This window comes from Morone saxatilis, unplaced genomic scaffold (genome assembly GCF_004916995.1).
Source record: "Morone saxatilis isolate NCDOM2014 unplaced genomic scaffold, NCSU_SB_2.0 Contig6, whole genome shotgun sequence".
Lineage (NCBI taxonomy): Eukaryota > Metazoa > Chordata > Actinopteri > Moronidae > Morone > Morone saxatilis.
The window spans coordinates 13,490,498-13,504,348 of record NW_023340206.1 but is presented as its reverse complement, the minus strand read 5'-3'; the positions used below and the strand labels follow the sequence as shown (position 1 = coordinate 13,504,348).

Genomic DNA, 13,851 nt, shown 5'->3' with positions numbered 1-13,851 from the left:
AATTTCTCCACATTGGTGCAGTAGAAAATGCTTGATATTAAGTATACTTGTAGTCTTATATGTGTAGAAGTCAAATATACCATCCATAGCCAGGAATTATTGAGCAATATGTTTTTACAGTACCTCAAACTAAAATGTATGAATGCATGGCCCTTTAGGGCTTCCGTAGCTCTCAGTTCTGTTTGATTAATTTTTTTGAGCAAAAAGCTAAACTTTTCAGAGTTTAATGGCGAATACATTTGTGTACAAACAAAGTCTAACGATAAGCGTTACGAGATTTACTTAACTTTTTATAATCTATGCTTTATTTTCTTATTACCTTTAGTCCCCCTGGTATCTCTGTGATTATAGATATTATAGATTATAGATAGACTCAAGCTGTATACACAAGATATGCATACTTCAATAAAGTTTTAAAACGTAGTTATTTCTTACTGTACCTTTATTTTTTACATGACTTATGTAACAATATACTATACATTATATAATTTAATATAATATGAAATAAACACTTAAAATTAATACTATCCATGTTGTATCTCACCTATGGTGTATTCATATTTCTAGTCTATACTATTCTGTATATATTACACATATATGAAATTCAGATAATATAAAGATCATTAAAATGTAGTAATAGTACAAAAAAACATCAAAAATACAATCCTATATATCCATAATATAGAAATCATAGTGTCAGAGGATCTTCATGGCTCAAAAATTAAAGCACACAAGGATTTATAAGTACATAAATGCGAATAAAAACTCAACAAAGCAGTTATATTAACTCTCTGGGGGTTGAACACATATATCCAATATCTTTTAAAGTAATATATTTAGTGTAATTCTACTGTGTAGAAGTACCTCTGAGTAATAACATACACAAAACAAAAATCTGTATGAGGCAGCATAAGCTTGTTTAATATAATTAAATTCAATAATCAATATAATACAATGGTGATTATCAGACTGTTATATTACCTAGAACATATATCAGTCAACAAAAACAACAAAACAAAATTGTTTAGAGTATCACCGTGTCTATTTTCTAGGACTTACATTCAGTTATAATGATATTGTTATTTCAATTAAATTATTTAGTTATTCATCTTATGATTTTTCTACATATACAGACTCCTAACAAACTATGTATCGTCAGATGGGTCTGGTTCAATGTATCTCTTGATGAAAATACCTCCAGTGAAAAAATAATTATTACATTTTAAATAAAGTATAAAATTGATCACTTTAAATGTCAGTGGGGCAACACACAACACAATCTTTTTCAAATCTGAACTTTAACACTTATGTTCTGATCTGATCTTATGGCCTCACCAGCAGAGTTCAACTCAGTTCTCAGTGAGATGAAATCCAAGCCTGTGGACACTTTGATAACATACATAACTGTGTAGTGAGACCTCAATTCCTTTGTGCTGTACACATAAATAATAAACTTTATTTATTTATTGCTTTTTTGCACAAAATGGGAAATATGAGTAAGGATGTCAGGCAACCCTAGCCTAGCTTTGATCCTAGCTATCACTTTTATGTCTCAATTAAAAGCTTCTCATCACAAAGAACAGACATTTAATATGGCGTACCACAAGGCTCCGTCCTGGGTCCACTACTTTTCTCTATATGTTACCATCTGCAAGCACAGGCTCCCAAAAAGCTACTCAGCTGATCGAATCAAATCCCCTGTCAATATTTAGGGTTTGTTCACGAGTTTATAATGGACTCAAACTCATCAATCCTCTGCCTGGTGTTTCCTCTCCGGATCTTCCTGTAGGACACAGTTTTGTACTTTGACGATTGACGGCTGCCACTCTTCTTGTCGTCCACTGCCTCCGCCTCGCCGTTCATCTTGTCAAAGTTTTGACCTCCTTCCTCTTTGTCTCCTTCATCCTCCCTCACTTTCATTTCAGGGATTTCGGTGCTGGGTGAATTTTGGATCGGACCGGACTCTTCATTTCCTGGTCCGGCCCCTAACGACGACTGAGCAGCTGCGTCCATCAAAGTCGCTTTCTTCTCCAACCTGCAACCTGAAGCCTGTAGATCTGAAAGTGGAAACATCACCTGTGATTTTTTGTTTAATGAAAATACTTTTTAAAGGTTAAAGCTTGCGATTTAATTGGCTCTTTTCAGTATAATTTGCTTTTGGCAGATGAGTGAGTGTTATCTTTGTGGAATTTTAATTTGATTTTAATGAATGAATAAACTCTCTGGCCTGAATCTTAACCCTCAGTAAATTTGTACCAGACAATTATAGCTGCTGTTATATAAGATCTTCTCTACACTGCAAACTTTAAAACAAAGTGTTCAACTTCCAGCTAGACATTTACGCACTTACAGCAATAAATAACTTAAGCTTTTGGAGTTACAACCAAGTGAAAATGCTGCAGCTTCCGTTGCCTTACGAATCTTCTTTATTGTATTTACACATCTAATTGGGGTTTGTTTTGTTCCTTTCAGCAAAAAGAAAACTGTTCTCATTAACTTGATGTGATGTCAGTTTCAAGTCATATCAACATAAATTAGTTACTTATCTCATTCAGATTCATAATAATAACTTTATAAGTTAAACAAGTAAAAGAATAAAGATAACTTCAACTGAATCAGTCATTTTTAATCCATAAGATTTTCAATTAAATTAAACATTCATCATTCATGTCCTCAGCAATAGCTATTCAATCTGTTTACATTCTGTAATTTCCTCTCTATATGCTACATCTCACTGAGATGTGAGTGCACTGGGAAAAAAAAGACATGAACTGGCAGTAGAAGTTGTAATAGCAGAGTTGTACTTTAAGAGTTAAATGGTGTTTACCTGTCTGCAGTTCAGGTGTAATGTCTTCAAATTGCTCGCGTCCCTCCAGACTCTGTGTTTCCACCTCTGTGGGATCTCTCAGACTCAGAGGAGCCTCGACAGCCGGTAGATTTGTGTCTGTCTCCATCTCATTGTCCTCACTCGGTGATGTTGGATAAATGTCCCCATTATGGGTTTTGGCAGCGCCGGAGTGTTTCTCTCCATCTGTGAGGAGAGCTTCATTTCCTGTTTCTGCACAGTCATGACTCAGCATTTCTTGTTTACCATTAACATGTTGTTGTTGTTGTTCATCTTTCTCTACCTCCTTTTCTTGTCTCTCCTCCCTCTCTTCTTCTTTTCCATCAGCATGTTGTTTTTCTTGTTTATTCTCTACCTCATTTTCCTCGTTTTCTTTGCTCTTTTCTTCTTTTCCAATCTGTTGTTCTTGTTCATCTTTCTCTACCTCCTTTTCTCCTCTTCCAGTGTGACTTTCTTGTCCTTCTATCGCTCTCTCCCTGTCTCGTTCTTTTCTTTCTATGTCTACCTCTTTTTCCTCCATTCCTTCTTCTTTTCCATTCACCTGTTGTTCTTCTTGTTCTATCTCTACCTCCTTTTCCTCTTTTTCATCAATATTTTCTTCTTTACCATTAACATGTTGTTGTTCTTTCTCTACCTCCATTTCTTGTCTTTCCTCCATCTTTTCTTCTTTTCCATCCATCTGCTGTTCTTGTTCTTCTTTCTCTACCTCTTTTTCTCCTCTTCCAATGTGACTTTCTTGTCCTTCTATCGCTCTCTCCCTGTCTTGTTTTTTTCTGTCTTCGTCTGCCTCTTCTCCCTCCTCTTCTTTTTCTACTCTGTCATCCTGTCCTACCTCCGCCTCCTTTTTGTGTTTTTCCTCTGCTTCCATCTGTTCTTCTCTTTCTTCCACCTCTTCTTCATGATGGCTCTCCTTCTCTTTTTCTTCCTCGTACTCCATCAACACCTCTTCTTCTTTTATCTCCCTTTGTTCTTTTCTTTCTTTGACCTCTTCTTCGTCCAGGGTCTTCTTTCCTTCCTCCACTACCTGGTTTTTTTCTACCTCTTCTTCCACTGTCACCAAGTCTTGTTCTTCTCTTTCCTCATCTTCCTCTTGTTCCTCCTTTTCTCCGTCATCCTCAGTTCCTTCGTTTATAAGTTCTATTTCCTTGTTTGTTTGTTCTTTATTCTCCACCTCTCTTTCATCCTGTCTTTCTGTCACATTCTTCCCCTTTCCCTCTACATTTTCTCTCCATCCAAGTTTGTTCGTAACCTCCTCCTCACCCTCCTTTAAACCGCCTACATCTTCATCTGCCTCCCTTCTTTCTTCAGTCTTTGCTTCATCCTCTTCCTTTACCTCTTCTTCTTCTGTCTTTGCCTCTTGCTCTCCTTCTACTTCCTTTTCTAGCACCAGCTCTTCCTCTCTTCCTTCTATCTCTTCTTCTTCTTTCACCTTTTCCTCCCCTTTCTCATCCTCTAGCTCCTTTCCTTCCTCCTGTGACTCTCCACCTTTTATTTCACCTTCCTCTTTTTCTACCTCTTCTTCCTTTTCAATCGTTCTTTCTACCTGTACACCCTCTCCCACTTCCTCCTCCATGTTTGGCCTCCCTTTTTTCTCTCCTTCAATCTCCTCCTCTACCTTTCTTGTCCTCTTCTCTTCAGTGTTTCCATCACTGGTGCCTTCTTCCTGAGATTTTTCTCCTCCTTGTTGCAACTCCTCATCCTCTTGCTCCTGTTCTTCTTCCTCTCCCTCTTTGCTCTCATTGTTATCTTTACAGTCTTGTTGATCTCCTCCCTCCTTTTCCACCTGCTCGTTTTTGTCTTCTTCCACTGTTTCTGCTTCTTGAACACTTCTCTCCTCACCTGAAGCTGTCCCTTCAGCGTTGTCCTCTCTTTTGACTTCACACAGAACCGGCTCAATAGTGTCCTCCAAAGACAGAATATCTCCAAACAGCCCGACTGCTCGAATAACCTGAGACATTACTGGATTTTCCTCGTGGTCCAGACTGTCCAGCATGTCTGCAGTCGTCCACCAGCTTGCCATGATCTGGGAAATAAGAGAAAACTGCTCTTTAATGGCTCCGTTTGAGGAACGTGTGAAGCAGAGTGAAAGAAATAAACCTGCATCTGTCCCACCTAAACCACTTGTCCATGTTATGAAAGCATTCACACTCACTCAGACAGGATTTGATTAATGCCGATTGGCAGAAACGCAGCGCACGTCATTTCTCAGTCCATAGTCTGGTGACCTGAAGGCCACGTTTTCAGCCTCGGGTTTGTAATACTTTAATCTGTCAGGTGTGAAGTAAAAGGACTCATAACGCAGAATGACCCCTTCCTGATTAATTATGGAACCCATAAAGGTCCTGAAAGATTACATTTTTTACTTAAGGTTTTAAACACAGTAGAGAGCTACAGCACGCATTGGAAATAAATACTGTAACTTTAGAACTGGGTGCAGTATTTGTAATTAATGTCATACATACACGTACTGTATGTATGACTTAAATACAATATGCTTGATAAATGATGTTTTCCTGCCTTGTTCTATAACCCTTTCATGCATGAATTTTGGATTTAATGACTCTTTAGGCATGAAAACATTTCATTTAATTTCTATAAAACATGCATTTGTCAAGGAGTTTTTCACATGTTGACTCGGGTGGACTGCATGCGTTTGAGTTTTCAACTGTGTATTACTAACCAATTAATAAAATTATATATTATCAAACCTATGCAAAATAATATCTATTCTTTATACTTTAAACTAATTGTTCAATGCAATGTAAAACTATTGATTATATATGTGTTTTTAATATACTAATATAAATAGGATGTTGCAGGGGCTCTAACTACAGGAGGATTGGAGAGATATTCCTGAGTTGCTCAGTTTCTGCTCCTTAATCAGCCATGTTGAGAAATGTTGCCGTTACACTATGAATAATGCATTAGTGTCCAAGTGACTAATGATAGGCCCAAAAAAAAAACAGATTTTGAATAGCTGTGTGAGAAAGGGGTAATATTACGTTTCTTTTTTCTTCCTCTCCTCCTTACTCTTCTTTCAGCTTTAAGATCAACATTCCCATAGTGGTTTATCCCACTGTGGCATGTAAGGCTTCACTATAATCGGTAAAGTCTCACATGAGTTGGCATTATGTCACCATTTACCGTCCTCACTGCAGTACAGCTATTCTTGTCTAATAAAAAAGTATAATACATAACTACAAAAGAAAAGGTCAAATAATAATTTTTATTTTAGATCATATGTATCTGAATGATCTTTAAGTGATGCTTTCTCAGCTGTTGGAGAAGTCAATAATTATTACAAACCACCCTTATGTTTCTGAATACCCCTCAAAGCACTACTGCCCTTGTCCACTAGATGGTGGTATAACGTTTCATTGTAGTATCCTTGGATTGGATTTCAGTAGAGTAATAAGTTTACAGCCTACTTCATCAAAAAATACTTCACAATAATCTGACCAAATCGTATTTATTATTCCAGGAAATATTCTTTTTGAAAACTAGATTTGTGATTTAAATTCTCCAAAATGAAAAAGCAGACTGCCCTAAAAACAGACGCTGAACCTTCATCTGTCTGTTGCATGTAAAAAATATTACAGTTTTTGAGTAAGCATTGATGATTAATGAATATGTTGTATGTATGTATTATTATTATTATTATTATTATTATTATTATTATTATTATTACACCAACTGTATCTTTTCAATCAACAAAATAATCTGTATTCGAATCCGTACCTGGAGCAGGTAACCGTGGTTAACTGAATGCTGTTAATTTAAGCCTGAAATTGATTATGGGTTGATCAGAAGTTGCTATATTTGAGCAGAGGTGAGCTTCAGAACAATGTTGTTGATCCAAAGAGTAAGATAACTATTTACAGAACTATTAAGTTCTATATTATTTAATCCAGTTTGTACATTGTGATTTAGTGTTATGGTGTGGTAAATATAAAAAACATGAGTCATCATTTATCAGAACATTTATTGCAATAATAAAATAACGTAACAGTAAAAATGGGATTTGATTCACTTTTCAAGAGTTTCACATCATCTTTTATGAAAATATGCCTTAAATGTGTTTTACAATCAGTTTTACATTCATTGGTGGTGCAACCAAAACCTTAAAGTTTTTATAAACCCCATTTAAAGTCATTAATTAATAATACAGGCTCAAAACATTCATACCCATAACATTTTGCTGCATGACGAGTAGGCAAAGTGCTTTTTCTTCTTCCTCATATTGATACTTTCCTGAATACATCTACAAATTAAAAAAGTGATAGGTACTTTCATAAAATGAATGTTAAAATGTTACTGATTATTACAGTGTTTATTGAACAATATTGCATAACATAATACCTTAATTTACCTCACAACACTTGTGTCTGAAAGATTTTACGTTTTTCAAGATAAGCCTCATATAATAATTGATTTGATAATTTATCTGAGACAAATTTAAAGTCCAAAATTAGTTAAAAGGATGTTTAAACTAGCAGCAGCACTGAATTTGGCACTTCTTATTTTCTAAAACATCTCTGCTTCAGTAGTTTCTTCTAAGATTCACTTCTGCTCTGTGATTTTGCTTCCTGCTGTGCTCTCCAAGCCTCGAGCACCTCGTCGTCTTCAGCCTCGGCAGCGGCTCGAGCTCTGATCCTCTGCCTGGTTTGGGCGATGAAGGTGGCAATGTCATCCTCCTCTTCCTTGGCGCCTTCCTCCCTCCTACTCCTCCTCCCTTCTGTCTCACTGCTTTCATATCGTGAATGATGAGTGAACTTTCTCTTTGAGGAGAGGTCGCTGTAGCTGTCGGTCGCCCCGTTGCTCTCATCGTAAGCGCCGTACGACCTCCCCGCCCGGCTGTGGGATTGCGTGAACCCATTGCAGGAATATTCTGCATCTTCGCTTGATAGATCCTCATGTAACCTTGATCTGTATCTGGACGAAATGCCATATGTTTCCTCATCTTCTTCCTCAACAGCATATGAGGCCCTGCGGCTTGAGAAGTCGTATTCCGAAGCGGAGGCATCAAGATCGTCATAAGGGTCCTCTGAGGGACCAGCTTCTGCTGCGGAGGCTGGTTTCTTTGGAGGAGGCCTGACGCTTTTCAGCCAGTCATCGATGCTGGTGTTCTTATCTTTCTCCAGAGCAGGGTTGAGATTTAGGCACCCAGAGAGGCCATAACTTCTTGTAGGTTTCTCCTTTTTCTTTGTTTCTTCAAGAAACTCCTCTTCTTTCTTCTTTCTCTCCTCCTCCTCATCTTCGTCCTCCTTTGGTTTCTTTTTCTTGTACAGGGTGCTGCGCTTGTTGTCCTCCAGGATCTTCTTCTTTTCGTAGGTAGCCATCTTGTCCCTCATCTCGGACTTGATCTCCTTATCCATTGCATCCAGTTTGCCCATGTTGACTTGGTCTTGGAAGAGGCTGAAAAGAGGGACACTGGTGGTAGTGATCTTATTTTTCTTAGAGCCCAGGGTAGAGCCAAGGGAAGATCCCAGAGCAGAACCTCTTCCACTGAGGCCAGAGAAGCTGCTCGACCCGCCACCTGAGAGGACTGACGCCGCTCTGCCGCGACCCTGAGACAGTGCACTGGAATAGGAGGCTCCGCTCAACAAGGATGTTTTGTCATCGTCCACACCACGGCCTGAAATCAAACTTGTTGCACCACCAAAGCTAAGTTCCGATCCAGCGCGTGACGGAGGAGGAAGACTCATCTCGCTTTGCTTCTGTTTGATTGTTTCAGAGACGACATTGGCGATCCAGTTTTGGATGCTGGCCAGATTTACCATCGGTTCACCTCCAGGTCCCTGGACAGTGGGAACTGGAAGGATGGGAGGAACTGGTGTCATGGGATTAACTGGGACTGCAGATTGTGCTGATCTTGTGCTGCGAGCCTGCGAAACTGAAGATATGACAGATGACCTGCCGCTGAGCATGGACATGTTGTCATCATTGGCGACGCTCTGCGGACCGGTTACTCCAGCTCCAGCCCAGAAGGCCGAGAGAGGTATCGTACCTCCGCTGATGCAGCTTTCAGTCTCCCAGCCGCACATGGACTGACTTTCTTCTAAATTTTTCTTTGAACGCTCAAGGATCTCTTCACGCCTTTGCCTCCGTTTGACCGTTGCAGAGTCCTCACCTCGACTCAGCTCCAAAATCTCATCTGGGTTTTCCTCCCCGTAACGCTTCTGCTGCCTCATCTTCCATGACTGATACGCTGTCAGGTTGACATCTTGGAAGGATGGAGTCTTGGCCTCTCCCTCACCGTCACCTTTCTCTCCATCTCCTATAGAACTTTTCTCTCCATCCTCTCGATCTTTTTTGTTCCAGCCAAACTGGATCCTTTTCACGCGCCAACGCTCCAGAGGCGTCATCTTCTCCTTGTTCTTCTGGCAAAAGTTGTACATAGAGCTCGTGTCAGAGAGGATGCTCTCCACTTCATCATCAATCTTCTTCTTTCCTCCTTCACCAGCTTCAGTAGAGGTGGTATCGCTAGCTTCGTCGTCGTCTTTCTTGCGGTAGCGAGCAGCAGCTTGTTCCTCGATTTCCCTCAACCGCTGTTTCCAAAGATCAGAGTAACTTGTGCAGCTGGAGGTGGACATCGCGTCTGAGGGTGGACGTCTATTGCAACGTTTCAACCGCTCTTTTAAAGCTCGTACGTCCTCACTGGTGACACTCTCCACATCAGCGTCTACACCGTCCTGCGTCTTCCTTGGTCGGCCCTGGGTGACGGATTCCCCATCCTCACTGTCGCTGTTCAGCTGCGCCTCCCACCAGTCTTGGCTCTGATATTTCTCGTTCCTCCGCTGCCACTCGCGGATCATGCTGTCAAGACCATCCTCATTGTCACCATCTTCTTTGCCCTCCTGGTCAAGTAAAACAATCTCTTCTTGAGTGGGAGCCAATCCCCTGTTGTCCAGCCCGTTCCGCGCTCCAATCAGTCCACTCCTGAGCGCCGCAGCAGCTGCTGAGGAGGCGACGCTGCTCATCACACTTTCTCCATCTTCCTCCTCTTCCAACATGATGGAGTGCGCTTTCACTTCAATCATACTCTGCTCTTCTTCTTTATCAGTGTCATCATCATCATCATCATCCCTGCCCTCACCAAAGATGCGAGCACGTGCGCGTGTATCAATAACAGAGCACTGGCTGAGGGTTTCATCATCATCGTCGCGCTCCTCCATCAGGTTCTCATTGAGCTCTCGCAGCTGCTTCAGGAAGCCTTCGTTGGGGTTGATGGCACGCTTTTTCCTCATGGAGGTCAGGGCTTCCATGATGGTCATGTGCTGGAAGATCATCAGGTAGGATGCCACCAGGATGGCAGAGCGACTGATGCCCATCATGGAAACCACAAGAACCTTTCCTGCAAGCAAACAAAACAGTGACTAAAACCTGACACATATTTGTATTTAATATTTTCCAGAAATACAAACAAAGATTTGGTATGTTTCATTTCATTCACTTCTCCGCCATGATTCCAGTGTTTTTGAACGTTTCATTTTACCTCCACTTACTACCAACACATTTTAAGTTGTAACTAATAAAGGAATGTATGTGTCACATGAACGTCACTGGTTGACATTGAAACAAAAAAATTACAGGAAATGCTTAATTTTCTAGTGCTTTTTTGTTTTGTATTTTAATTCAAAATTTGGTGGTGCAACCAAAACCTCATCCTGCTTAAAGCCCCTATAAACCCCATTTGAAGTCATTATTAATAATACAGGCTCTACACATTCATCCTCATAAAATTTGTATGCATGATGTGAAGGCAAAGCGCTTTTTCTCCTTCCTGATATTAACATACAGACATCCACAATTTAAAAAAGTCATAAAGTTAAAGTCAAATGTTGAAATATTTGTAGTTTTATTTGTAGTCCTCATTTAGTAAGAACAAATACATTAAACTAAAGTCGTGGATGGATTTATTGGTCAGGCTCTTGTTGCGAATGTAAAATATTCCACAGATCAATGCTTGGAGTTCGGGTAGATCATGTTAGGAAAGGGTTCCTCGTTCATGTTAGGGAAACAATTTGTGCTACTCACAAATAAAAATCAGCCTTAAGTAGTTATTTACACAAGGCAATGAGAGCTACAGTTGTTGCTGCTGACGTCTTCAGGCAACACTTTATGACTCAACACTGTGACTCTTACATGATCTTGTCTTCCAGGAACACGGATGTAATCAGTGTGGTCCATTGTAAAGTTCTTCTCAGAAACTGACATGTTGTGTAAGTGTGAAGACGCTTTCCGGTGGGTTGCTTTTACTGCATCAACATCGACCCCGCCCAGGGACAAATTCATTTTAAAAAATGTGCTTTTGGCTATGTGTGCTGAAATGAATGTGTTTGTGTTTTGTGTGTATTGTCCCTATTAAGTACACAATAAAATAAACCAATACATAAAAAAAAACCTGTGAACTGCAGATAAGAAACAATGCGAAGATAAAATTCAACAAACAAAAAAGTGTATTTTGATTTTGTAAGATTGCATAAATTAAAACAACTTAAATAAAGTATATTAAAAAATGGATCCTCCACCAGAAACTTTTATGACTTAAGTACTGTTTTTGTTTGTTTTGTTGTTACATTCGTGCTTCAAAAAACAAATTGGTTTGTGGTGAGCAAATGATTTCAGTGAAAGCCATATCATATGGAAGCCATGAAAGGCTCTCATTATAATTTTTAAGTTTGTCATTTCTTTATCATTTTCTAAGTTTACAATTTTTCTACTTATGAAAAAAAAAATTTTTAACCTGTGAAAACACAAACTTTTTTGCCCAGAAGTACTCTTTTAGTACTCCCCCATGTCCCTTTTGGGGCACCATACAGGTGAAATTCTTTTAACCTGAAAACCATTTTATTAATCACATGCTTTTCAAGGCTTCTGTAACATGCAGTTTGAAGGAAAAATGGAAATGTACTTACAGCAAAGAACTGAATTTATAGTGACTTTTTTTTTCTCTCAATACACATTAGTCTTTACCAGGCTAATTAATACATTTTTCATTTAATTTATTTTCATCTCTTCAGCAGCTCATTTATTTATGTGCTGTTGCATTTCTGTGAAAACACTTTTTAGCAGTGGCTACTAGCCTCCCAATAGGAGAGCTATGGATTCCAAATCCAAAACAATGTCTCTGAAAAAAATAAAGAATTTAAAGCACGGACAGATCGGTTTGCTTTCACCACCAACACTGCTGACTTGGTATGCTTGGTCTTTTTTATATAATTATCAATCTTTCAAAGAGATTAAACATAAAGAAATATAATAGAGACAGAAAATCTCAGAAAGACACAAAAAACATTTCTCACCCTTGTGTGTCAGCAGAGCCTCGTCCAAGAATTCGGCAGTGGGCCGAAAGTGCACCGAGATGTCGGCGTCAGGGAAGTCATCCACTTCGATGCCCATGTACTGGATGTTCATGCCGCCATAGAAAGACTCGCCGGTGTAGACCCCTGTGCCGTGGGCAGTGTTAAGGATGTGGGTGATGCCCATTCGCTTCAGACGAGCCTTGTTAACCGCAACAGATCTGAAAAAGATAGAACAATTGTAAACTGACGAGCAAGCCAGTCTCGTCTCATATTATATATAAAATTATGCACCCAAACTTATCAGTTGTTTTGGGATTCAAACCAAATGTACAGCCCAAATTAAATACACTTTTAGTAAATAACACTTCAAGACCATCTTGTCTATTACCTATGCTGCTGTATTTCCTGCATAAAATGGACATTACAGCAAGTTCAATTTCATTGTACAACCCTACACTGTAAAATTAATTTGTATTCTTGTAGGATGAGGATAAAACTATTGTGCAAATCAATGGGATATCACTGAGCATGACATTGAACATTGTATGTTCATTTTCTAACCTGCAAACAGCATTAAAGGTTCACTTAAGTAGCTTGTGCTGATCATCAGCTAATAGAGTCTGCTCAGTTGTTATGGAGCTGTAGATATTCACTTCAATAACTGGAGTGTTTAATCATCTATCTTTCCATGACAATCTGCTGATGGAGACCATATATGGTTGCAAGTTCTGGAACAATTTGAGATTGTTTGTCATACCAATGGGACATTAGCTAGGCTTTGGCTTGAAAGATGGTAATGATCAGATATCTGGGATAATTTAGTTTTTCCAGCAGCTGTTCCAGCATTAGGTCACTATTAAAGAAAATCCTCTAGTGACAGGAAGTTCCCAGACTCATGGGAAATCTAGCCTAATTGTGTATAACACAAATGCTAAACAATGCACCTTTACCTGAAATGTCCCTGGTTCCGTTTCAACCCACTGGTTTTTGGTTTATTTTCTTTGCAGATGTCACTGAACTTTTGTGGCTGTCTGGTTAAAACACGTCACTATTTAGTTTTAGTTTTAGGCAAGTGAAAGATAAAATGCTCCTTTATCGGTATTGTACAATTTCAAAATAAATTCTATTTTGTTGAAATAAATCCTTCTGAAAAACATGGTCATTAGACACTGATGTTGTTTGCTTTGAATATTTCAATTACAAGTATTGTTTCCCGGCTTGCAGGGACTCACTTCTCGGCTATGAAGATGTTGGGCCACACTTCGTCCACAGGGTTAATAGGAGCCTCCAGACGGTCCTGCACCATGGCCCTCTGGATGTCCAGCACACAGGGGGTGTTGTAGGGGCTACGGTCGTCAATCATGTCCCTGACACGGTTGTAGAGGTCTTCCACCATCAACTGCTCTGCGGTTTCCAGCATGGACTCCGGGATGGACTCGGCACGCACGCTGCGAGGCGGGAGCTCTGCAGAGGAAAGACACAGTTTGTAATAATAATGACATCGAAGCGTTCACCTTTAAATTTTGAAGGGATAGAACTCAAGAATTAAATTATAAGATGACAACCAAGTAGCCAATTGATTGTTGGTCCAACTCTTAGCAGTGTGGTTGCGGTTTTAAAGGTCCAGTGTGTAACATTTAGGCAGAGCTATCTGCAGAAATTGAACATAATGTTCATAGGTATGTTTACATTAATGTATAA

General features: G+C 39.4%; 2 protein-coding genes across 4 annotated transcripts in view; both read right to left on the bottom strand.

Annotated features, from left to right (window-relative positions):
• Nucleotides 1-441: 441 nt before the first annotated feature.
• Nucleotides 442-3,439, bottom strand: LOC118339929 (cilia- and flagella-associated protein 251-like). The gene is made up of 2 exons (XM_035677751.1): nt 2,828-3,439; nt 442-2,057 (listed from the first exon to the last, which is right to left on the bottom strand). The coding sequence occupies exons 1-2, from the start codon at nt 3,363-3,365 to the stop codon at nt 1,720-1,722; spliced, it is 876 nt and encodes a 291-aa protein (XP_035533644.1). The 5' UTR covers nt 3,366-3,439; the 3' UTR covers nt 442-1,719.
• A 3,368-nt stretch (nt 3,440-6,807) lies between these two features.
• The window catches only part of dusp27 (dual specificity phosphatase 27), an 11,268-nt gene continuing 4,224 nt past the window's right edge, over nt 6,808-13,851 (bottom strand). For all 3 annotated transcript variants that reach the window (XM_035677744.1, XM_035677746.1, XM_035677745.1), the window contains exons 4-6: nt 13,383-13,614; nt 12,151-12,368; nt 6,808-10,199 (exon numbers count right to left, since the gene is read on the bottom strand). In XM_035677744.1, the coding sequence (XP_035533637.1) occupies nt 7,399-10,199; nt 12,151-12,368; nt 13,383-13,614 (3,251 nt within the window). In that variant the 3' untranslated portion in view covers nt 6,808-7,398. The remainder of the gene's footprint in view (nt 10,200-12,150; nt 12,369-13,382; nt 13,615-13,851) is intronic.

What these genes read in the sequence shown, in the direction of transcription:
- LOC118339929 (XM_035677751.1), bottom strand. Translation starts at nt 3,365, where the DNA reads ATGGAGGAAAAAGAGGTAGACATAGAAAGAAAAGAACGAGACAGGGAG. An exon ending in TACACCTGAACTGCAGACAG is followed by an intron (nt 2,058 to 2,827) that starts GTAAACACCATT and finishes TTCCACTTTCAG; the next exon opens with ATCTACAGGCTTCAGGTTGC.